General features: G+C 32.1%; 1 protein-coding gene across 1 annotated transcript; it reads right to left on the reverse strand.

The window, feature by feature from the left end:
- Positions 1-1,620: 1,620 nt before the first annotated feature.
- LOC123710139 (hemicentin-1-like) lies at positions 1,621-18,867 on the reverse strand. The gene is made up of 8 exons (XM_045661866.1): positions 18,790-18,867; positions 18,357-18,516; positions 12,380-12,491; positions 11,408-11,487; positions 11,025-11,158; positions 9,275-9,477; positions 5,976-6,072; positions 1,621-1,785 (listed from the first exon to the last, which is right to left on the reverse strand). Exons 1-8 carry the CDS (start codon positions 18,860-18,862, stop codon positions 1,673-1,675), a joined length of 972 nt encoding a protein of 323 aa, XP_045517822.1. The 5' UTR covers positions 18,863-18,867; the 3' UTR covers positions 1,621-1,672.
- Between the last annotated feature and the right edge of the window lie 6,544 nt (positions 18,868-25,411).

Raw genomic sequence — 25,411 nt, forward strand, 5'->3', positions numbered from 1 at the left:
CGTTATATCTATAAAAACTTGTACGGCGCGGGGTACGCTGTAAATTTCGCTTCGACATTTTAATTAAGCGAAACAGAAAGACAAAGCTGCAATAAAAAAACACATCTCCCCTATCATCTGGCCCATTAACTGATGCTTAGTGCATTCCTCTAATCCCAATACACATTAAAGGAAGCCGGAATAAATGTAGAATAGAATTGATTTCCAATTGAACTAAGGTATTTGAACATTGAGTCGTAGAATGTGGGACACGCTCGCTATCCCATCGTAATTGTTCAAGAGATCGGACAGGTGAAATCGTTTCTTAGGTAATAGGAGAAAATTAATAAGTTAAACGAGAAGTTAAATGGCATGAAGGCATGTAATTAACTTTTATTAACGTCTTGCGAAAAAAATTTGAGAACCAAAGTGTGAGTGATATTCATCGTAAATTCGTTATACCTATATTATTTTGCACATTATAAGTTATTTTAATGCTTTTATATAACTTTTAATTCATTTCAAAATTGGCTTGAGATTTAAATAAAAAACGGTATATCAAAATCGCACGTTTTTTTTTAAAGTACACATTTATTTAAATAAAATGAAATGTAACTTGCCTCGCTTATTCATAAACAAATGAAAAACACATTATAAAGATACAAACAATTGTCTATATATACTTAACACTATAAAAACCGTTTCAATAATAGTGATATTCAGATAGTAAGATATGTGAAGGAGATATTTTAGTGCAGAAAACACTTATTTAACATACATTTATTTACAAATTAAAGAGATCCTGGACGGGACACAACTCTTAACGCAATCGTTTTTATATGATTTGGTTTCCATGGAAACATTTTAAAAACCTATGAAATAAATACAGAGATTTGTGTATTGCCGTTTAACGCGAATTACTATTTTAATGAGAATGTAATGACTTCTCACCGCGTGGCGCATACGCATTTCTAGTTCATCATTGATTATCGTCTTTTTCTTTACATTTTTAATAGTTATTATTTCGCCACGTAGCAACGTTAAAGACATCAATTTGAGAGAGAACAAAAAGTGTAAGACTATTTAAATTTATCCTGTTCTATTTTAAAAGCTTTCCTTACCTTAACTATACAAATCTTTAAGTGATATTATTCTGATATGACTATTCTTAAAGACATTATGTCGTAGGCTTTAAACCTTATATTTGTGTACTTACTCCGATCAATACTCAAAACTTGTAATGCGTTTGAAGTATATTTCGATTAAAGTAACGACAATTTACATTTTCCAATAACTAGACAAATTGATTGGTTGTTTATTACGATTAAAATCATCCGATTTGCGTAGCTTGTATGTTTTATTAAATTCATCCCCTTATTCAAACTATAATAAAGTAAGTACTTATGTCTTTTTTCGTCACAGCGTAAACATAATATGACAGATACGAAAACGTACTTAACATTAAAGAGTTCAATTAAACTGAATTAGTTTTTATAAATAAGGGGTTCACAGACTACTTAAAAACAATTGTTGTCACTGGTCTATTACAATATTTAAAAGTAACAAATATTATAAATTTCGAATTTTATTAAATTTGAATTTGGAATCCTTCAAACGCACTGTTTACAATAACTTGTTCCCATAAAAATTCTAGCGTTCCGTATCCTTTGAGTGTATTTTATATCTAACTAGGTCACCTTACGTCATGGTGTCGTGCTCCTAGAACGATTAATAATGACGTCACGAGGAGGCTTATGTAGCTTGTTGTGGTTTTTACGCCGCTTTGCAGCTCAGCCAAGCTTGAACCTGTTGAAGAGAGGTGGTATGAAATTTTTTTACAAAAATAATTAATCATAAATTAAATATCTATATTATATTAAGGATACACAGTTAAACAACGTGTAATAAACTATATTATGTCGCAAATTCAAAACGATTCATAGTAAGTTATAAATACCGTCTGGCATTTAGAGGCGCCACGCGGAATCTTGAATATCAAAGGTATTGCTAAAAAATTAAAGTTAACAAGAGTTCGGCTAAAGAAGAACTTCACGATACATATGATTTAACTGCTGAAATTTCGACTTACAGAGGCGCGATTACCAGGTGTATTTTTCGATTTGTAGAGTCGAATTTGCAATAACAATTCAACTTAATTTTTGTATTTTTTATCAATACTTTTTAGGGAAATAATATTTGGTTCGAGATACAAAGTCTAAATAATTCGAGGTACCGCGTATTTCAGCGGAAGGAAATGCCATTTTTTTGACTTATTGAGGATTTCGACTTCGAGGTTCCAGTTACAGAGATTTCACTGTGTAACGTTTTTTAAAGTTCCGAAATAAATTACTGAATATAAAAGTCCTCCATTATGTAAATCTTGCCCAGAAAGTTATCTCTGGGGTCTATATTGAAAAATAAAATTTTTCAATTTTTTCGGAATAATTATAATAATTAAATATATTGAAACATTTGTAAATGTTATTATGAATTTGGTGTTAAAACCTGTACATTTAAAATTAGCCAAAGTACAAACATCTTTTATGGGGTAATGTGTTACAACAAAATACCTTGTGACATATTAAAAGTAAACGAAAGATAATTCAACTTATCAAAGTGTAAATTTAATTTAAAGGTATATTTTGTAGACAAGCGTATCACAAACTAGAGGATTATATTCAAGATATATTTTTTTTGAAACATGCTGGTGGACAAATAAAACATTTTTTTAAGATGTCTTCTTAAACTGCATGTTAATTATATTTTTTATAGAGAATAATGTAAAATCTATAGTTGCAATATTTGTAAATATGAGAGCACCATGTATCTACATAATAATGGTCTTCATTTATAATTATTAAATCAATGTATACAATATATTGTAAAAACTATTTTAAAACGGTAAGTGTGGAGTTTCTTTGCCGTTCTCCTCCATATGGAACTACTAATCGGATATTTTATAACGTAACAAGCAAAACAAATAACATCCAGATTCGGTATGGAAACAAGAAACACTGGTTCCCAAGACATTAAGGCATCCTTATCGCTTAAGTTTTATCGTCGGGTCGGCAACTTTTCACAATGTACCCAGCAAATTATTTTAGTTTCGCGTCTAAATACTGTACAATTAAAGTATTTCTACACGACAAGCGAGCGAATTCAAAACCTTAAATATATTCACATATAAACACAAACAAAAATACTATTCTGAAATTTCTGAAAAACTAAATCAGAATGCAATGAGACTATTAGAGTAAGTAAATCATTATTTCGTCTCATTCTGTTTAATTGTGTTTACACTGTTGTGAAATGACCTAGATGGGGCCTTGTATAGAACTGTTATTTTTTTTATAAATAATGGGGTAGTATATCAAACGCATGAACTAAATCTTGCATTAAACGCCATGGATTATTATTTGTGCGGAAATAATTCTTCATTTGCGATGGACTAGGGTTATTCCCCTTACCAATAAATGCTTCTCAATTTTAAAAGACTCATTCATTAGGATTTAAATATTTCCGAGACGATAAACGAGACGTCGCGTCGTCAAGAAGTCGTTTAATTGAGAAGTGTTCAAATTACAGTTAGGAATTTAAGGAAGATAAGGAGGTAAAAATAAACCTTGTCTTAAACCGAGAAATCAAAGACGTAGGCCAGGCATAGGTACAGGATTTTCTGTCGTAAATCGAATGCAGATCCATATTACCAAGGAAATTATATCTACTAGCAAATAAAATTCATGTCATCTTAGTTTGTTAGGCCCAAGTTTGTTAAGTGAATTTATTTTTCTTTTTTGAATGAGAATGCAATTTCTCATAGTTTCATCTTTGTCATTGAACTCCTCAAAGATTAATTAAGCAGTTTCATAATAAATCCCCACATACGTCTTAAAAATGACTACTCAATTTATCTTTAGTGGACAGTGGGGCTTAGATTAAGAGCTAAATATTTGCGTTAAGTCCGATTTAGAGGGTACTTCCCACACAATTTGGGGACGCGACCATTATACTTAATAGCCAAGCGCATTATATTCTCACTGCTAATTAGAATTTAATTATTTTTCTTGATAAGGATAATTAGTGTTGCTGAATGTTGTAATTAACACTTATTTTATTTGTTGAACCAAATGCGCTACTGCCAGTTGCTATTATCATCATATGTCATGTCATCTTCATAAATAAACAACGTCAAAGTCAATGTCAGATTAAAATAGTTTATAGATGTGGTTTATACGAGTTGCGAATATAAGTTTATTTAGAAATTTCCGATTATTTGATATTTGATAGTAATAGTGATTCCGTTGTCATTATTATTATGAAAAGCAATAACGTTATTGTTAGCTGACATTGTCATTATGTCACAGAACTTATAAGTTAACAAATAACAAAATGTCAAATTAGTTCAAAACCCTGAATAATAGTGATTTATTTAAGCTATATTACTAGATCTATTAATTATCGACTGTGAAATGGTCGATAGTAATAGTGATACCATGCCATTGTTCCTACGTAATAAATTACTTTTAATAGTAATAGTGACTATGGAATCACCATTATCGACTATTCAATATTCGTTAATTTGTAGATCTAGTAATACACAAATCTAATAAAACTGAAGTAATTACTGTAACAAATAATGACATAGGCAACTGACAAGCACCATTGCTCCAATATATTCATAAAATTACACCTTAGTTATTACATATTTGAAACGAAAGCAATGATCTCTTTTCGTCACAGCACAAACAGAAAGGGACGTATGAGTTGTGGAGAAATTTCGTGTCTACTAGAAAGAAACCACTTGCCATCAAGACCATGATATGCGTTCTAGGCGTTATCACAGAATAGAAGATAGAATATTGCTTTACCTATTGTATTACCTTATATTCTATTTCATATATATTGTTTATCTATGTAATCTGTTTTGGCTTTCTGTATTGTCTAAGTGTTTTGTTTTATAATATATATGTTAGCAGTAAAATTACTAATAATTAAATAAAAATAAATGACTAGATTATGTATATATTTATCTTTTTCAGCATAAGCGCTATTTAAATTCAAAAGGTATACAAAGCCTTGTAAAAGCAAGACTCAAGTTACCACGTAGTTACTAAGTTAAGAGCGCGGAGGGTAATAATCTATGAAAGTTTACTCCAGTTTGTGTAAAGTGAGATGCTTTAGTTTGCTATTTACGTTGACATACAATGCTAATAGTCCAATTAGTTGAATTGAATAAAGTTAAAGATTAACATTAGACGTAAATGGCAATTTAATACGATATTATAAATAACTTACACGTAGAGTGAATTAAATTTACAATCTTAAAATATTACGTCAATCAAAACTTCATAATGTTTTAAATTATTTCTTTTTTATTTATATCCACTTGTATAAATACAAATTGTAGCAAAGAAAGCTTTTACCACACCTGAACCTCGACACTTGAGACTTGCGTCTATAACAGGTTCCTACAGTGGCACTTTGTAGTAGTTGAAGATTGCGTGTGGTAAAACGTGTTCATAAGTACATATAATATTCCCTATTCTTATTCAATCTTTTCATAAACTGTTGTATTCAAAGAAATTGATCGCGAAATATATTTTGTATTCATTTGAAAAGTACATTCATGCTATCTTACAAGTGCCAGTCTCATAGCTGATGAGTTTCATTATCGGACATCGATGAACGAAATTCCACCCGAATTAACTCGACTTCCTTTGTCCCACAACAGATTGTTTTGAGCTACCCACTCTTAAAGGATCGGCAACGCACATTGCACCTTACGGCAGTGTGAGTAGCTGTGCGCCGCTTAACTTAACACCAGATGAGCCTCTGGCCCGGTAAGACTGTTCTATAAAAACAGAGTGTTACCGCTAAACACGTTACGCGTTCTACTTTTAGTCATATGTCTGCCAAGACAAGCAATGATCATCCTTGAGCTTTTTGTCGGTTTTTAGTTCTAACTAGTGTCTTCACCGTAACTATTTAATTATTACCTTGTAATACGTGAACTCTTGTGGTTGTTCTCATGTGCAAAGGAGCTTCCAGGGCACAGGTATAGTTGCCAGCGTCTTCTAGTTTCAGTTGCGCCACCTGTTTTAATTCATAATAAAATTTATTTTTGTGATAATACAATACCTACTAATAATTCCGCCCATCAGGACAAAATACAAGTGACCATACATTAATCGTGTTCTTAAAAATGTACTGTTCATAAGAGTTTTCACTAAACTACTTACGAAATACGCGTGTAGCATTAATGTAGGCAACAATTTTTAAAACTTGACAAAACATCTTTTGTAAAATGAGTCACGCCTTGGAGTGAGGACGAAACTTTTTCCATACATTTTAAAGAAGCTTTTTACCGTATTATGAGTACAATAGGGAAAAATTATGAATCTACTGAGTGGCTGTTATATTTTACAGTTTCTTTCTTACTTTTAATTTCAAACCTTGTTTAAATATTTTTTATTCCTGACTGAAACATCATAGAGCTTGTAACGGTTTTTATTTAATGTATTAGATCAAATTTTAAATAAAAATCATTAAATTATATGTTAGTTAACTTAATATTTAATCTAATAATACTTTAATCTAGTTTATATTCGAAATTCGAATATATTTATTTGATTTAATTTAAACTTTAAGTCACCAACGAATGTTAAACTTATTACAAGAATAACTGGATTTAAAATGTTTAAACTATGTTTCAGTGGAAAAGGCTATTAAAGTTTGGATATTTTAAGATATGTTATTACTTTTAAACTAACATTGAACTATATATTCCCATTTAAAATGCATTTTATATACTGTATTTTCTATGCGCAAACTTTTTAATTAAAAATGAGTGCAGGTAGAGAGCACAAAAAGTACAAACATGCAACTGTATTACTTTTTTACGCGAAATGTATTTTTGTATTCATTATAATATTTTTGGCGCGTCGAGGCAAATTTTGTCTCCTAACAATGGCTTAAAATCGATTGTTTATACACTTTTGTGATTGATGTTTGAAATACGAAATTTAAACATCTAGACTGAGTTATATTATAAACGGAATTTCAGAGCTGGAGAGGTTATTTGTGTTGGGATATCGATATTCTCATTAAACACAATATCTTCTGGTGTGTACAAAGTACGCACTTCGGATGTTCGAATTTCAAATGTATGCGATTGTAAGGGATAGGATATCTGAAAATATTTTATATTTATAATTATTTATAACTTTTTAATTCTGTTAGAATTTCATAATTTCAAGAACCCCTCAAAACGCTCCTCCAGGCATGATGTCGTCCCTACAAGGTACCATCTCATTTTTTATGCTGTTTAATAGTCATAGGTTTGTGCCAAATTTGGCACAAAATAAATATTGACATGAGACATTGTTCATAAGTTAGTTCATTGTTTAATACTAAAGATGGGCTTACTTTCGATAGAGCAAAGTGATACCCCCAAAACATAGTACTTTTGAAATAGGAGAAAATGTTAAGCCCCCACTTAACCCAACAAATATATTACGCCAACTTGAGTGCCGGGTTTAAATTACAGTCTTGGGTGGCGCAGGGTGTGGCTATAGTAATAGCGATTACATCAAAAGGACAATAATAAAAAAACTTTGTTATAAGTAACTTAATATGTGTGAAAATAATTAATACCTACGTATAATATTTCATCTTCAACGGTTAATGAAGATATTAAGAGGCCCAGTGTTGAAAACATTTTTTTTTAAGATAAAAATCGTCTAAATTTCAATACCAAGCTTCGTTTCTCGGCAAAATGACCTGCTTACCAACTTACACAAAAATGGGGAGTTCATGTTTATAGCACTTATTACTGCTATAAGTACACAAAAGAAGTTTTCTTTTAATTTAAAATAGAGAATATAAAATTGTATTTGGAATAATCTAGGCTAGATATCTTTAATTAATAGATAATAATCGCTAAAAGTGTCCCCGCCCTACAGTGTACAGTGCAATCATAATTACGTAAATACTTCAACAATAAGTTACAGTCTCTAATTAGCCGTAATTGCTAGTTTGCGTCCACGGCCTAGGACACCCAACTGTGTGTACTCGTACAGACCTTAATAATGTTGCCATAACTTTTACCTCAAATGTAAATAATGGGAAAACTTTTTCATACACATAATTGACGAGTTGTTTTTATCCAGCCAGTCTTATTTAATGAGAAATATCTTTTATATTCCAGACGATTTTTTTTAATTACGCGATATCTGTACGCAAATATTTATTAAAGCAATAATTACTTAGAGTCTTTATATAAAATTAAACTGATTGAATACTAATTTGACCTTTTAAAGTTAATTCGCAAAAAGTGAGAGTTGAGTGAGCTAGACAATTAACTTACGGAGGGTAATTATGGTACTTAATGGTACCTAATGCATATGGTATGATACCTAACTACCAATTGATATGATAAAAAATATGAATGTATATTAGATCGTATTTTTCATAAACTCTCGAGGTTAACGCTCACAACTAAGACGCTTCTTTCTTTCCGTAATTCTATTAGAAGACCATCAACCCCTGGGCCTGGGAAATTGCCTATTCGATTTTATGTCACATACAAAATACGTTTTTAATCAGTGTCGGTCGGTCGTCATTCTAAATGTCTATAGAGGATATTCTAAATGTTTATAACTAAATTGCCGAACGAACGGAAGGTTGAAAAGATATAAAGCACAGATAGACAAACACAACAAACAAACGACTACTTTCAGAAGAACGCTTTTTGGCCATAACTCGATAGCTGAGAGGAGCTATCGAAATTCGCTTCGCTATTGCTTCGGAAAAAAAATCCTTTGGTTTCTAGATATTGTCACATTAAATCTTCTATTTTATTTCTCTTTATCTACCAATGTGTCAGTGTGTCGAGCGTTGCCAAACTTCTGTAAATGACAAAATAAGATAGTTCAACTATCTGTATTAGATATTTTAATGCTCAAAAATTAGAATACCATTGAATTACAGTAATATTTTTTACTGTATAATTGCTACTGTTATATATTTTTCCCGTACATTTTCTAAGGTCAGCCAAGACGAGCCAAACGAAGCGCAAGGGCACACTGCCTAACTCTTCTGGAATGTAACCCTTTTAATGCAAACTAAGTTTCGTTTCGTTAGTTTTTTAGTTAGGCAAAGCTGTTTCGTTTTATTTTAAAATCTGACGACTAATTTTTAGTGCGTGCTATATAGTTTTCTCTTACCAACATTATTCATGAAAATTCTTGATGAAAAATAAAACAGAAACCTAACTTTAATTGATAGATTACGGTACCTGAAGATGACTTGTCAATGTTAGTTGATCAGTTTCCACCAAAACGCCCCCTCGAACCTCATCCAAGGGGGTGGTATTATTACCCCTGTACCAGAACAACTCGGGTGTCACGTCCCCAGAGTTCAAATTAAAAACCATACAGTTCAGTGATAGGGTTTCTCCAGTTTCTAAAAATGTTTCTTTGCTAATTTTCATATCTGGTGCTGAAAATAAAACATTTATATGTATTTATGCAAGCAAATATACTTGAGTAATTAACTTATAAAATTATTTCTAGCGAACGTATGTATGTCAGAACTGTTCTCATTTAGTCCCGTTGTAAAAATAACTGCGAATCTCAAAACGAATTTTAAATTTAAACAGGACTCATGTTACTTTCCAATTGAATAACGGATTCAATTGTTTCGATAGTAAATATTCATATTTTTAAATGTATTAAATAATTATTGTTTAAAGAATACTATTAAGTGTTATGGATCTAAGCAAATGCGTTTTGCCTATAAACACTTGTTTTCACCGAGAAAGTACTGCCGATATTTCTTACTTTGCTTAGAGTATTTTTTTTGAATGCCTATAATATGATATTTTTTAAATTCATTATTAAATACAGAATAATAACTTTTCGTACTTACGAATTCTAAAAACATGTTTATATTTTAAGCGCTTAAATGGAGATAAAGAAGTAGAAAAATAATTCAATCGCTATTCGCTAACACACCTGTGACTCTAAAGTAGGTGGAACTAATTGAAATATATTGTGCGCTATGTTTATTTTAATTTCACAAACTATGTAAGAAACAATCGTTAATATTTAACTAGTTTCTTCTCCTCAGAACTTAAAATATAATGAACACCTTTTAAATATCATTGCTAATGGAAGCATTTGAATCTTCAAAGTCTTGATGTCACCGTAAAACAATTATAGATATCAGAATCGAATCTTGAACGGTATTAGACGTAACAAATTCAGGTTAAATTCAATGAATGGATTTTAAGAATCAAGCAATGTCAGCTTACATATGTGTACCCCAAGATGTGTTAAACATGCAGACAGACAAACTAACTAAACTAGTTAAGACTTGCTTGTTTGAGTAGCGGAGCGGGGTTCAGCCATTCTGTATATTAATTACGTTATAATATTATGAAGTTCCTCATACAACGATCTTGGGTTTGTATTTTTAGTACTAGAGAAATTTCCATTATACAATAATAATTTTATCTAAAGAGTTAATGTTATTTAACGACAGTGCATACAGTGCAAATAACCTGGGGACTCGAAGTTGGATTCCCCAGTAAGCCAAATTGTTACCGTTTGGGAGAACTATTTATCAAAATGTAAACATATACGTTCAAATCGGACCATCATAAATTCTGACTTCTGGCAATGTCTCCAAACAGGAGTTTCCGTTAGCGTCCGAAATTTGAAAGATGCGACGTTACCGGATCTACCAGATGCCAGGGCTACATGTACAGGTGAAATACGAAGTACTGATGGGGCCAGTCGTTTGTGTTGGTACGTTATTGCATAAAAATTGCATTCATCTTCAAAAATTCAACAGAGTTCTAAGCGCCACAACGAACTCGACGTAATTGAAAATACTTTCATTATGGTTTCTTCAATATTGATGAATGCAATCGCAGCAATAGGGTCAAGTTTTTAGTTTAGTTTAAGTTTAAATTACCGAGAGGTGGTTACTTGGGTCTAAGAATCAAGCACAATAAATATGTAAACTGTTTCATGATTATTTACCATGTACTTGAAGTCTAAAAACTCTTAACATAGGCGGATGAGTAGACACGTGACACCAATACACTCCGGAATCTTTAGTTTTTGCATCAGACAATGATAACTTCCAATTCTCTCCAGCCAAATCTACTTTGTATCTGAAACATGAAGAATATATTACAAAGTATAATATAGTGTCATAATATCTATAGAAAGTAATGAAAGGTCGATCTATAAGTAGGATTAGACACCAAATATAAATAAGTTAAAGGTTATAATCTCATTATAAACCTTTTTTATATAATTTAATATTAATTTATTTCTTGAAGATACTCCGTTTTTAGAATTATAACCTATGGAACTTCTTTAAAAAATTTCAATTCGAAGCGTGAAAATTATGTACGTACCTTGAATCAGCTGTATAAGTTATTAAGTTTAACGTCAACAGTTCTAAGTTCTCAGCATCTGAGACTTTTAGCCAGGATACCTAAAATAATAATCAATTTTTAGTAGACACGTCAATGGCAATACTAAAATATATAATTGAATAATAATAATACAAGTTTATATTATGAAATTAATTGAAATTAAAACTTTTCAAAGATTTTCTATGATTCGTTTATAATGTATAAAAAGTTTGCACAAACTTTGCAAAAAGCAACGTGCGTCTCGGTAGTGTTTGATTACGTATAATTCACGAAAAAATGGCATCTTATTCATGCCTATCCATATAAATATTTCGAGTTTACAGTTTATATACAAAATTTGTAACTAATTTTCTCTAGTTCGTCGTATTAAATTCAAACAACAATAAATACGGCGTGTGAAAATTTTAAAAGCTTTTTAGTGTATAAGTGTATGTGTAAAATATACAGTGGACGCATGAAACATGACTCCACGCTTCGAAAACGAGCGTAAATAAACATTCTACGTCTATTTTTATAATAATCAACATCAAATTTGATGCATGAATTATTTTATTAATGGTTTCACAAATTTCAAATTCCACCAGATGTTGGGCCATGTAAATTTTCACTCTGCCAAGGTTTTCATAGTCGTTTAATGTATTGATAATGTTAATGTGTGATTATGAACAAAAACTTGGTTACGATGATGAACTATCCAACTTATTTTTCTCTTTTATTTATACATTAGAAAGGGTATAAAGGTATAAATACTCCACATATTAATTGGACGCTACTTCTAGATAATTTTGTTTGACTCCCAACTCGAAACAATTGTAGTCTGCTAAACGCATTGAACCACGAAATACAAAAGCACAGACACATTAAATTAAATTCACGCATTAAAAATTTTGCTAAAATATTTTTGGTACTGGCGCTGAATACTAAATAAGTCTCTGAATATTCAAAGCATACCGTCTTGTCTCTCAAAGAGGAGACTTTGCAATCAAATAGCACTGTTGAGCCTGTGTCAGCATCCATGATTGTCTCCGAGCTCAAATCTCCTTCGAATGATGGTGCTTTAAAGCTAGAACAAGTATTAATGTACATGGCTTATTCAATTAATGAGACATTTGTCGTACAAACGAAAAGTATTTGGTGGAAAAAGTGGTAGGTATATTTTAAGTCCTTTTTATCTTCATAAATTATATAATTATAATATAACTCATAGAGTAAACGTTTCAAGAGTATTTATTACAAAGCTTTAAGTTTTAGTAGAAATACCGCAACACCATTAGTACGTTCCAGGACTCTCACGTGGGCTGGGACTCAACACTATATTTACGTAAACGTATTGTTTTAATTAAACATAAATATTGTATTCTTTTATAATCAGCATTTTACCAAAAACTCTTCAGTAATACAAACTTTCCTAAGTAATATCGTATGAAATATTGAGACAGTTCTTTATATACATATTTTACGTTACTAAAACTTAGTCTATGTATATATGTCTATGAGTTTTGACTGTGTTTTGTTTGTTTTGTTTAGATATATTTCTGTTTTTAAAGGACGTGATAAAACAAAACCCTCTTAACGAATTTATTTTTACAGTGTTTTTATTAAATCACTATATTTGCAGCTAAAAAGCTTTGTTAAAGTAGGTAAATAAGCAGTTTAATTATAACAATATAATAAACTTTGATTAACAAGTTTGTTTTCAATGCCCAGATACTACATGTAATATATTTTCATCGCCAACTGTGTACGATTGGCATGAAACAGCAAGTAGTTAATTAAATTAGTTGTTAATTAAACTTATAGCCGGACACAGAACAGAGTATCAAGGACGAAGATTTGGTAGTACTCCGAGCTGACAAAGGGAATGCAACCGTTGTTATGGATACGTCGGAATACGAAAGCAAGATGGCTCTCCTCTTAAACGATGTCAATACCTATAAAAAGTCGATAAAGATCCCACAAACAAGTTAATTAAACAAACAAATAGCCTCCTTACTAAATATTCTAAAACACTGTCACTAGACGTTTAATCTTTAACGACAGCCAGCGTAAAACCTCGAAAAATTTATGGATTGCCAAAAATACACAAACACAACAATCCTTTAAGACCCATAGTCAGTCATATCGACTCACCTACATATAAATTAGCCATACACTTAGTATCAATATTATCCCCTCTCTGTGAGCACACTAGTGCTTATGTTAAGGACTCTTACCACTTTGAGGAAACATTGAGAGATCTCAAATTACTCCACAAAGAAACCATGGTGAGTTTCGACATTGAGTCACTATTTACAAACTTACCACTAAATGACTGCCTAGATATAATTGCAAAAAGACTTAGTGAACAGAACATGTCACCAGATTATGCTGCATTTCTAGCAAATTTAAATGCAATACACAACAAGATTAAATTTACTGTTGAACAAGAGAACAACAACTGTCTGCCCTTTTTGGACATTTTAATTATACGCAAAGCAGATGGCTAACCTAACCTAACCTTTTGTCTTCAGTCACCGTGACCTCGCACGCTGTAAAGCACGCGAAACGTCGGAAAATTTTAAATTTAAAATTATGTAAATAATTATAAGTTTATAATAATGCAAATAGCTTAAATCCGGTTAAACAATTGTTTTCTATCAAGGTTGTATATCATAAAGCATTTTCAGTTAATTATACCAATTCGAATTCAATATTCATAGTTAAGACGGGACAACGTCTGTCGGGTCCGCTAGTAATAAATTACTTTTTCTACTTAGTTTTTTCTACTTTAGTATATAATGTTAGAAGTAAACATTTAAATTACTCTTTAGTAATACACTGCATGACTTTAAAATTGTGAATATGAAACAATTAAAGGAGGTTGTTTATGTTTTGAGAGTAATGTAAAAATGTAATGTAATGAGAAAAATCCTAATTTCGAGAATGACTGTGCCTGTTTAAATAAGGTGAGTTTGTATAATAATAATAATATTTAATGATTACTTCATTATAAATAGACATCTGTACTACCCTGGTGTCAATATCATTATCATAAATTTTTTTAATTATCAAATTTCTGGCATCACCTTCATTAAAACGACATAAGTCTAATTGCGATATTTTTCCTAAAATGTATTCGTTAGTTTCCTGTCAAATTATGTTTACATGACGTACGTTTATGATGTAAAATGACAGGTGACTACTTCTTAAAGGAATTAGATGGAGATTCAAATGGGCCAACCGGGCTATATTGCAAGGTGCACAGATAAAAAAGGGATCGCCGAAGGTGGAGGGGACCTCCAGGAAAAGGAAACGAGAGAAGACCTCAAAAGCCATGGACTAACGACAAAATGGATGATAATCCAAAACACCCATTTGATATGTATTTTATTTAACAGAATGGAATTAAAGTGGGTTTATTATTATAAAATTATTTATTTATTATAGGAATATTATCATCAACAACTTTGGAACTATTTAGGCCACCAATGAATAAGAAGCATTTCATATTTGTCTTGCATGTGAAGCATACTTAGTCACATCGTTTTCGCTTAACTTCACCAAGTGTTTTACGCGTACATAGAAAGATAAATTCGTGGAGATAGGACCAAAAGCAAGTTCTGAAAATCGCAAACAATGAGCTAACACTGCTACTGGATCTGTATTATTTGGAAATCCAGTATTTAGAAATGTGTTGATTGATAAACAAAATGTATGTCACGTAATAACTGGACTGTATAGCATTTGTTTGCCATTAGATTACGGCACGCTCGCTCTGGGACGCCAATTAAACATCAAGGGCTGCGACCAGCAATAGCTGTTAAATAATAATTTACCGTCTGTTGTGTCTTTCCGCAACCACGATTTACATAATGTTGTTAAATTGATATATTTTAATCGAATTTTTTTCATTACACTTATACTTAAAATTGAAAAATTTACCACCTCTAAGTTCTTTAGGTATTCTTGAGTAGGGTTAGTAGATGATAATATGATATCGAACATTATGATCGTGTGCACCAATATAATGTTCTTTGTTAATCGCATATGATGAAAGATATTATCGAAGAAACAAACATGGTAGACCCGACAAGACACACGGTCACAAATGGATGGAACTAGGTTACATACTTGAAAAACAGTACATGACACGATGATTAAGCATTTTTTAATGAAGAAAAATTTCATGAGAAAACCGGCATGACCTAAAATCAACAATATCAAGGCGCACTCGGCTAGAATATACTTAAAACAATTTAGAAGCTGTTCTTTCTGTGGAACTGTTAGGTTTTAAGGTTAGAGATGATGAAGTTCTATATTGAATAGCTAATAATCACATCGCGATTAATTCACATAATGTATTCATGCTTACAGTACGCTGAAGATATGGATGCGATCCGTTTGCATATTAATTGCCTAATATTAATATGAATTGGAATAAGTTTATCTTAATTAAATAGGCTTTTAAGAACAATTGATTAATTTATCAATGCGTTAACCGAATTTGCTCATGCAATAAAAATTGTGAACACGGTCACACCTGAGGGATAAATTTATTATTAATAGAGTTTCAAAACATACAAATTGTTTGCCATATTAAAACCTTTTCTATGTTTTCGTTGCTTTAAAAGTAACACGAAGTTTTAGTTATATTCTATTATGACTAAGGACTTTAAATCCTACTACACTACAACATAATTGTGGACCCCTCATCTCAATGAATCATGCTTTAACCAATGGATTCAACATGGTGTGAACATATTAAGAAATTTACTCACATAATCAAGCTACTAATAAATATATCTTACAGTCTCTCGGTAACGACGGCAAATCTAAATTATAATGTGACTGTGTTTGATATGCGTTTAAGTTTACCTAGAACTAATGTGAGATCCTGGAGGTGTTTATTTATAATACAAATGCCGAAAATTGTGTACAATGAATAGGTGCAGACTTGACACATCTTGAGGTAAATAAGTCACATTAGATTGTCCTAATTAGCTGTAGATATGATCATAGACAGCGAAAAAATACGCGCTATTGGTTTGTTTATTCGTTTAGTAGTTACATATTAGAACTTTAGAAGGCAAATCTGTCGCATAACGTCTTGTGCAGTAAACGCATTTTTTTTATTTTTTTATATTATCACGTATACATGATCATCTATAAGGGCTTTTACCTTTCACAGTTTCACTTCTGACATGTGTACTTTGTACGCACGCACTTTCTTCGTGTTGCAAGATTCAACAGAATTAGAAATGTTGGTATTACTTCAATTGTCTTTCCTTCAAAGGTAAGGTTTGGAAACACACTATTTAAAAAATTATGCCTACTATAGCGGGACCTCGTACGTCATAAAAATCTTATTAATATCAGATGAAAAGTAAATGGATGATTATAATTGGACATTTGTTCAATTCACCGGAGATTTAACAAAAACAATGTAAAAGTAAACGTGTCGTCGATCAGTACACAATCCCTCGTTTTAATGTAAATTGTGAAATTTATAAAATAAAGCCGTGAATTCGCATGCAAAATACTTTTCAGCGAAAAACTGAAACGAGCTCTGTTTTATTCAAAGGGGAAACTTACAAACGTGACATGGATACAAATTAATTTACCGTCTGTTACACCGCATCGTAACATGTGGTATGCGATCGCTCTAAAATCCTGAAATCTTATTAAACATAGTGGCTTCTTTTAAATATTTGCAGCTATCCAATTAATACGGCAATTGCATTTGAGAATTTTATGGCGTAGAGTTTATATATGTAAAACTTTAAATAACGTTGTGTGTGTGTAATTCAAGTACTGGTAATAAATTTTAATTTAGAAGCAATAATTGTTTTATTGTAATTGTTCATAAATGTTAATTGTGTTGTGTATATATATGTGTCCTATGTATAAATAATATTTTGATTTTGTTTGTTACTTGCATAAACCACAGAAAATATTGAATGTAAATTGCATAACAAAAAGATAAAGTATTACGACAAATATATTGGAAAATGCAAAAATATCAATTTTACCTCGATTACGATATGATCTAAAGATATTAACGTCGCTTCGTCATTATAGGTATGAAGTGAAATTCTTACTTAGAAAAGAATTATTATATTTCATAATGCTTTTGTCTCCGTAGTTCGTAGTACAGTCGAAACCTTAGTAGACCTGGATTTCATTTTCGATTAAATCATCACTCGCGAACCCGCTTCCTTTAAAAAACATTGTCTTAGGAGTTACGGTACTTAATACATATTCATATAAATAAACCTAATTATTATCTGGTGTGATAAGCACCTGTAGCGTTACCATACTGAAAGGCTCTTCATTAAACTGATAAATGAGATAACGTAGGTTTGTATCAATAAAATTAGTCTCATCAGCGCACTAAGCTGATGACTATTCGTAGCAGTTAAAAAGCAGTAAAGTTGCGTACTGTTACATGGAATATTCTTGAAATGTCATAAACTGAATAAGTGCTGGCGATGTTCTTAAACATCTTCAACATTAATACTAAAACTTTGAATGTTGCTGGGTCTTTATACGTATATAAATGGCAATTACACAAATTATCACTACAATGTACTAGTAAAGTCTAGTCACTTCCCGTTTTTAATATCATGTTCAATATTTGATTTTCTCTTTCTCAAATGAAGTCGCGAAAGAGAAATATTTTTGGTTGTTTTTTATGACGAATTTTGATTATAAAAAGAACCAGTGGCAACCTTCTGAGACCTGCGCATCCAACTGCTGTATTTGTTTCGTGATCATTTGTTTTTTTATAGTTTGTTTAGTAATCAGCCTTTCCTTCACCGTACGAGCAAGTGTTAGCTGCGCACATAGACAGCATCGATTGGTACATAGTTTGACTAAATGTTGTTAATGCACTACCCAAATATCAGAGAGACTCTTGATTTTCCTGTTTTCTTTTCATTAGTTTACTTACGTATCATGAAAATGTTGTTTGCTTGTTGCGTAGGAGTCGAATATGTAGTTAAGCATCGGAGATCCAGACTTCCGTCTTGTACCAGATCGTGTGATTGTTGCCATCGTATTGCGGAAAACTGTGGGTGGTGGGCTATTTGTTGTAGATGCTTCAGTAGCTCCTAAAAAATAAATTATTTTCAACTACCAAAGAAGTATTAAAAAATCAAAACAATATTCATTAAAAACTTGTCGAAGCTGATTAAGTAGGCGTGCATTGTTCTTGCCGAAAAAGGTTTTTTCGTAAAAATGACGACACAACGACGACATAGGGACACGGTGGTGGTCTATCGTGGAGGTACAATGGTAAAGATCACCATATATCAACATCATATTTTGCATATATTTGCCCCAGCCCGGAGAATATAATTTTTTTTAAAGACCCTATTTCTTACCCGTGATCGATGTTATTTCAACGGCCGCGTTCGTGAGCAGGCCCATGAGTAACACGGCCGTTGTGCAGTGCATACCGCCGCATCCTACCCGCTCAGCAGGCACTCTGCGAAAAATGGTTTCTTTAAAACATCTATTTAATAATTTATTTAATTATAGAATATCTATTTATATTGTTCCTAGTTATATTAATTTATTAATCCACATATATTTTAATTTGCATGAGAAAAAGCAGATCGACAGGATAACCAACTTTTACCAACCAACCAAGTATTTATATATTCCAACACTGTAAAAATTATAATTCTGTTGCAAGTTTGCGATATTAGCACTTCACTTACAAAAAAAATCAATACTGTAGTCGGTACCACTTTTAAAAATATACAAGCACATAAATCGCTTTTGATTTCTAAATTAAAAACTAGGACAAAAAAAAACAATCAAAGACAGTAATCAATACCTTTTAAGCTAATTGTAAGCGTGATTAATGTGTTTGTATTGTCAGCTAAATAAAAGGCATAACATCTACATAAATGTCCATTTTCATTAAGGAAGGTGTGGCCGTAATAAGTTCGTGCCCATTTTGTATTTTAACACATTTTTAGCGTAGTGGTACGTCGTAATTTGAATAGCGATTGAAATGTAACAAGTATTTCCACAAGGCGAAAAGTTCCATCAGCGTTATAGATATTTTATTTATTCAATGAATAACTTAATAACACTACTATGAAAGTGAAGTTCGTCGTTAGAAGAGACATTATAATAAGCTTTTTCTTAGATAGTTCCTACAAAATATGGAGTCATGAGTAAAAAATCGGCGTAGGGGAAGCCCGGGCAAGACGCATGTGTGGGATTATGTAAAAAAAAGTATTTTCCGCGCACAGTAAAAATCTGATTTCGGGTTTTTATTCGATCGTTTGACTGAAGGTCTTTTTAGTTTGTGTTGACGAGAGTAGACGTGAACACCTCTTTCGTTTGCGGCCTGTTTAAGGAGCAGCCATAGTTGGAATAGAACTAATTTAATATAGCGTGAGCCTCGCTGCAGGTACTAGATGATTTTCAGCTAGTAACAGAGATAGCTTCTTACAGTATATTGGAATTAGGCAAAGGTGTAAATGTCAACTTTGATGAAGCGTAATCTTCGACTCCAAAAACATTTGGATCATAAGGCCAAATTCCCAGTTTTCTAAAGTAATTCTGGACAGAAGCACTTTGGCCATATCATACTGGTTTACAATACAGAATACAGCCTGGTTGTATTTTTTTAAAGGTATTTAACTCTTGTTCAAAATATTTTTGCAAGGGGTACAGACATCATCATTTTTTTTCCTTTTTACAACAAATGCACTCACGTGTTATTTTGGTTGATCTGTCATGGCATCGCCGGTCGCACGTGATACGACTAAAAAAATTGCAAAAACGCTATTCTATTATACTTAGATTTTTAGAAAATGCAGTTATTCTTCTTGCCCGCACTTTGCTTTGCCCGGGCTTCCCTTAAGTATTCGTCATGCGATTCAAATCTTTTAAAAGGAAATTAAAGTTGTAAGGATATATAGTTTTGTTAATTATTTCAGATACTGAAAATTAAGAAACTATAAATTGATATATGAACGGTGAATAAAGGATTCGTCATTTTCAATGCGTGACTGTGTCCTATAAAGTTATGTGCGTATAAATAGACAGGTAGAAATTTTTAAATTTGTTAAATGTTATCTTAAAAATCTTATTACATACTTAGAATTTTCATCAATCAGATTGTAATGTGCTGTATCCCTTATATAATTTAGTCCGTGCAGTTGAGCAAAACGAAAAGGAATACTCATTACCAAATTTCAGGGTTTTCATTCATGTTATCTTAGTATAGTAGTATTTTTAATAAGCTACGCAATTCCTCACCATATTCAAGACATAGTACAGTTTCGGCCACACGTTAGTAGAAGTTACGAGTTTTAGCGCGTCACATTTGTCCAATGTGGCTACTGCCCCAAGGGACGGCCCAACCCTTTTAACTTATCGAAATGGAACGTTAACAGGGAAAAATTCACTTACTAAAGTGCGTTTTCTGTTAAGCTACGAGCTTTTCTTTAATTAAATACTACGAAAACTTACTTTGGAAAATTAGGTGAAATAATGTACGTACATTATCTGTTACTAGACAATAAGCATATAATAGCAATAGTTTTATTTGAACTTAAAATTTAACTAAAACAAAAAATCAAAAGCCTAAAATCAAATCAATGAAACAGATGCTGAAATGTGTTTGTTTCATGCCCCATTTGTATTCCAATGTCTCGTAAATAGATGAAAATAACTCCGTTACGTTATACGAATAAATTATTTTACGTACAATTTAATAAATAAAATACTATATATACCAAGAGTACTGACAGCAAAATACAATACGGCATGAATGTAATTTAACCCAAAGGTTCAACTAAAAGAACTACTATTGCCTGTACAAAAATTTATGTCGGAACTACAAACAACGCCATTTATATATTAGGTCCTTACATATGAAATTGGCGCTTTGGATGGGAGGAACAAAAAGTCGAATATTTTTAAATATAATATATTTAATTAATCAAAGTATTAACCATTGTTTTCTATGCACTTTTGCCATCTCATAGGTAGTTCATTGATCCCTTTACTAAAAAACCAGTCGGACGGGAATCAATAAAATATGTGAAGGCGATTTGGACTGCCCCATCAGAGTTAAATTTTTTCCCTTGCAAGAAGTTGTCCAAATTTCGAAAAAAATGGTAATCTGTTGAAGCAAGGTCCGGGGAGTACGGAGGTTGTCTTAGACATTCCAATTGAAGCTCTTCTAATTTGGTAGCCGTCTGTTGGGCAGTGTGTGGTCTAGCGTTCTCGTGAAGTAGCAGTGGCGTGGAGCGATTGACCAGCCTAGGTTGTTTAGCCGCTAGTTTTTCCATCATGGTTTGCAATTGCTGACAATAGACATCAGCCGTAATAGTCTGGCCAGATTTGAGAAAACTGCAATGAACAATACCGGCACTAGTCCACCAAACGCTTACAAGTAACTTTTTTGGGGTTTATTTTCGCTTGGGGCAGGATTTGGCTGGCTGGCCAGGATCCAACCATTGCGCTGAGCGCTTCCGATTATCGTAAAGAATCCATTTTTCATCACAGGTAATGATTCGGTTTAAAATACCTTCATTATTGTAACGGAGCAGTCGACTCGCGTTTTCCGGTTTGCTTCCTTTCAAGCTTTTTAATCTTCCCAATTTGCTTCAAGTGAATTAAAACAGTTTTATCACTAACTCCGCAGCCTGCAGCTAACTTGGACGTGGTTTGCGATGGATCCGCTTCCACAATAGCCTTCAATACTTCATTATCAACTTGGGTCTCTGGCCATCCACGGGGCTTGTTCTGCAGGTCGAAATTTACAGAACGATAACGTTGGAACCAAAAACGAACTGTGTTTTCTTTTGCAACATGACCGCCATACACATCATTCACCCTTCGAGTCGTTTCCACAGCACTAGTGCCACGGCGGAACTCGTACTCGTAAATAATGCGATACTTTAAGTTTTCCATTTTGGAATTCCTTACCACAGAGGAGAACATCGTGATTAAAGTAGCCAGTACGAAATACGCCAATTCAATATGTAAGGACCTAATGCAACAGCAACAAATGTCATACAGCACAATATCAAATCTAGTTGAACATAACGAGCGGTTTCACCTGCGTATAATCGAGGGGTATCAAAAAGTCTAAAGTGAAAAAGTATCTTTCGTAGGTAAGTAGGTTTCGCGTTATAGGAAATGCATAAGAGTACCGTGTTGTAAGGGGGTTTCTGTATTTTATTATTTAAAATAGTGCAGTGACGTAACTATACCATCTGGGGCCCGTGTCAATTTCTTTTGATGGGAATGATCCACGTTGTACTTAGTTTAATTTTAATAAACTTCGAGATTTTCAGCGTACTCAATTATACGTTGTATATATCTCACTAATACCACACTAATAACTCCGCTCTTAGGCAAGAGGCAATGGTCAGTAGCATCCACGCTAGCCCAATACGTATTGCATTCATCCATAGAACATAATTGATTCATCATCTATTCGCTAGCTTTTCGGTGAATGAAACGTGAGGAAAACTGCATACATTTGCAATGAAATAAAAATAACAATTTTTTGCGCTCGCGGACTCTTGGACAGGGGCCCTCTTGGGTCGGGGGCCCGTGGCATTTTGCCAGCCCTACCATCCTATTGTTACGCCCCTGCTTTACTGCATATTCTTATTTAAATGTGATGATGTTTCCATCTAGTTTAATTACGTCACAATAAAAAAAATATAATTTCAGAAATTGTATACAATTTGAAAAGCGTATGCTCTTGATTAGAATAATTTAATAGATACGTTTTATTACGCTAATATAAAGCGTAAATATTATTTACAGAAGAAATGTAAATTCAGTACAGTTCATTAATTTATTGGAGCGGGAGACGTACACCCAATCGAATAACTCCTAAATTAGTGTCGTTCAAACCAGCAAATTGAATATTTCTCGCAAGATGTTCTTAATACAGAAAAATTCGATTTGTAGAGTCTCAATTTCATTTCTTCTTGTTGTGATTCTTGATGAATGTAATTTATATTAATTCTTAGAAATACGATATTATCAGATATATTCCTGTGCGATATTTTTTGTATAAGACTTATATATATACTATATATTCTAATAATTTGAAAAACGAACATTGTATTGTATGGATTATTTATTATTGGTAAGTGCAACTCGTACGTAATTTTTAAAACTATTTAGATTCTTGTAATGTTTACAATGATATCTGTTTGAAACAAAACTCTAAACAAGTGAATAATAAATAAATTCCCGTTTTCTATGTATTGAATTTAGTTACAATGTTTAATACACAACTGTCACAAAAAGTCAGATGCACTTCAAAACTTTAAATATCGATTAAAAACTAAGCTAAAACAGTTTAATAAAATTTTCTTTATTTACGGCAAAGTTGAGGAAGTTGCTGGACTAATTTTAGTTTCGTCCTATACACCTAGACGTGACCTAAAAGCTTAGGTCAGCCCGAAACTAGCTTAGTGAACCGAAATTTCATTAAACCACGCGGGCCGTGTTTAGGTTGTGTGATAATCTGTGGACTTCTAAAATAAATTAATTTCTTAGTATTCTTTTAAAAATATATTTTATTTGTTGCGTTTACATTTACACAGAATGTTATTCATACCAAACCCAGTGGTTTTAGGTCATATTCAAACCTTTCAATTCATAAGTAAAATATCGTGAAAAAACTAACACGCCTGTATTCAATAATCAACGGCACGGTTTCAGGCAAGGAACAACGCTTCATTATATTTCTAACATAGACCGTTTTAATTACGCAAACCACATCTCTCAGAGGATGCTGCTACGAAACAACATAGTTTCATTTTGTACAAAAACACTTTGGTTTTCTTTACTGTTAACCTCATTCCTACTGGCTTGACCACGCAGGGTTCAATATTTCTACTTTAATACCCATATTGTTGCAGCATTTAATATAAATACTAGGTTTTGAATCGTCACTAGAAGCATTCATAAAATTATTTAACTGTAAGTACTTTAGAGCCACAATATTGACATTTGAACAGTTAACATTGGATATTTATAAATGCTTTAAAAGGGCAAAACAGACAATTCATTTCCATGGGTAAAAAGTACATAATCCATACCTATATCCATCAATTCAAGCTTATAAGCCTCCCAGACATAATGAGTCCTGACAACGCATTTTCTGACCCATTCCGAGTAATCACAAGTGTTCACACTTATCCACACAGATTAGAGATACTGTTTTATGCCTAAGTAATTTAAACAAATGTTATTTCATAAACGCGAATTAGGTTTAAAGACATTTATTCTCATACCAGACAATAGTCACTTACATGAGAACTTATATACTGAAGATACAATTTATCACGTCGTGGGTCATTGAAGAGCTTCAAGGATGAATCAGCGAAGTAGAACTGGGGTGGTGTTTTAGTCTTAATCTAAATATTGCCAAAATTAGTATAATTATTAATTAAATATAACCATATATTTCATAGATACATAGGTAACACTGACAATGCTTAGAAAATGAGAAGCGGCTTAATAGAGAAAGTTGACAATACTTTTCAATGAAAATATTCTCGCGATTATTATTTATATCTCACTCGCTAATTCACAAAAACAAATGACAAATGGATTCAATATACTACATTAGGTTACCAAAGAGTTCTAAAATTGAAATTCTAAAAAAGTTTTCATTAGTAATGTTCTAAAACTGGCCAGTTCTAAACATTTTCAGTGTTACCCACGTATTATTATTTCTCCCCCTTTATTTTATGTGTATTAAATGATTTACATATTTACTCTATATTTATATATAGATAGTCATTAAAAAAAATATTTTTAAATAAACTTTAATAGTTAAGCGTATGTGTATGCAAAATCATTTCTATTTTTTTTTTGGGTTTTCCGCTGCAACCTCTAACGTTTAGTACATGAAAGCAAATGTATTGTGTATGTTACAAGTGGCAAATAAATATTATTTTATTATTATTACTACTATTTAACTAGAAGTTGAAGCTCGCTAAT

This window comes from Pieris brassicae, chromosome 5 (assembly GCF_905147105.1).
Source record: "Pieris brassicae chromosome 5, ilPieBrab1.1, whole genome shotgun sequence".
NCBI lineage: Eukaryota > Metazoa > Arthropoda > Insecta > Lepidoptera > Pieridae > Pieris > Pieris brassicae.

Excerpts from the sequence above, each read along its gene's own strand:
- LOC123710139 (XM_045661866.1), bottom strand. The coding sequence starts at position 18,862 with ATGCACTGCACAACGGCCGTGTTACTCATGGGCCTGCTCACGAACGCG. Across the intron at positions 12,492-18,356 it reads AAACAACATTTTCATGATAC|CTTTAAAGCACCATCATTCG; the intron begins GTAAGTAAACTA and ends TACTTGTTCTAG. Across the intron at positions 11,488-12,379 it reads CCTCTTTGAGAGACAAGACG|GTATCCTGGCTAAAAGTCTC; the intron begins GTATGCTTTGAA and ends TTATTATTTTAG.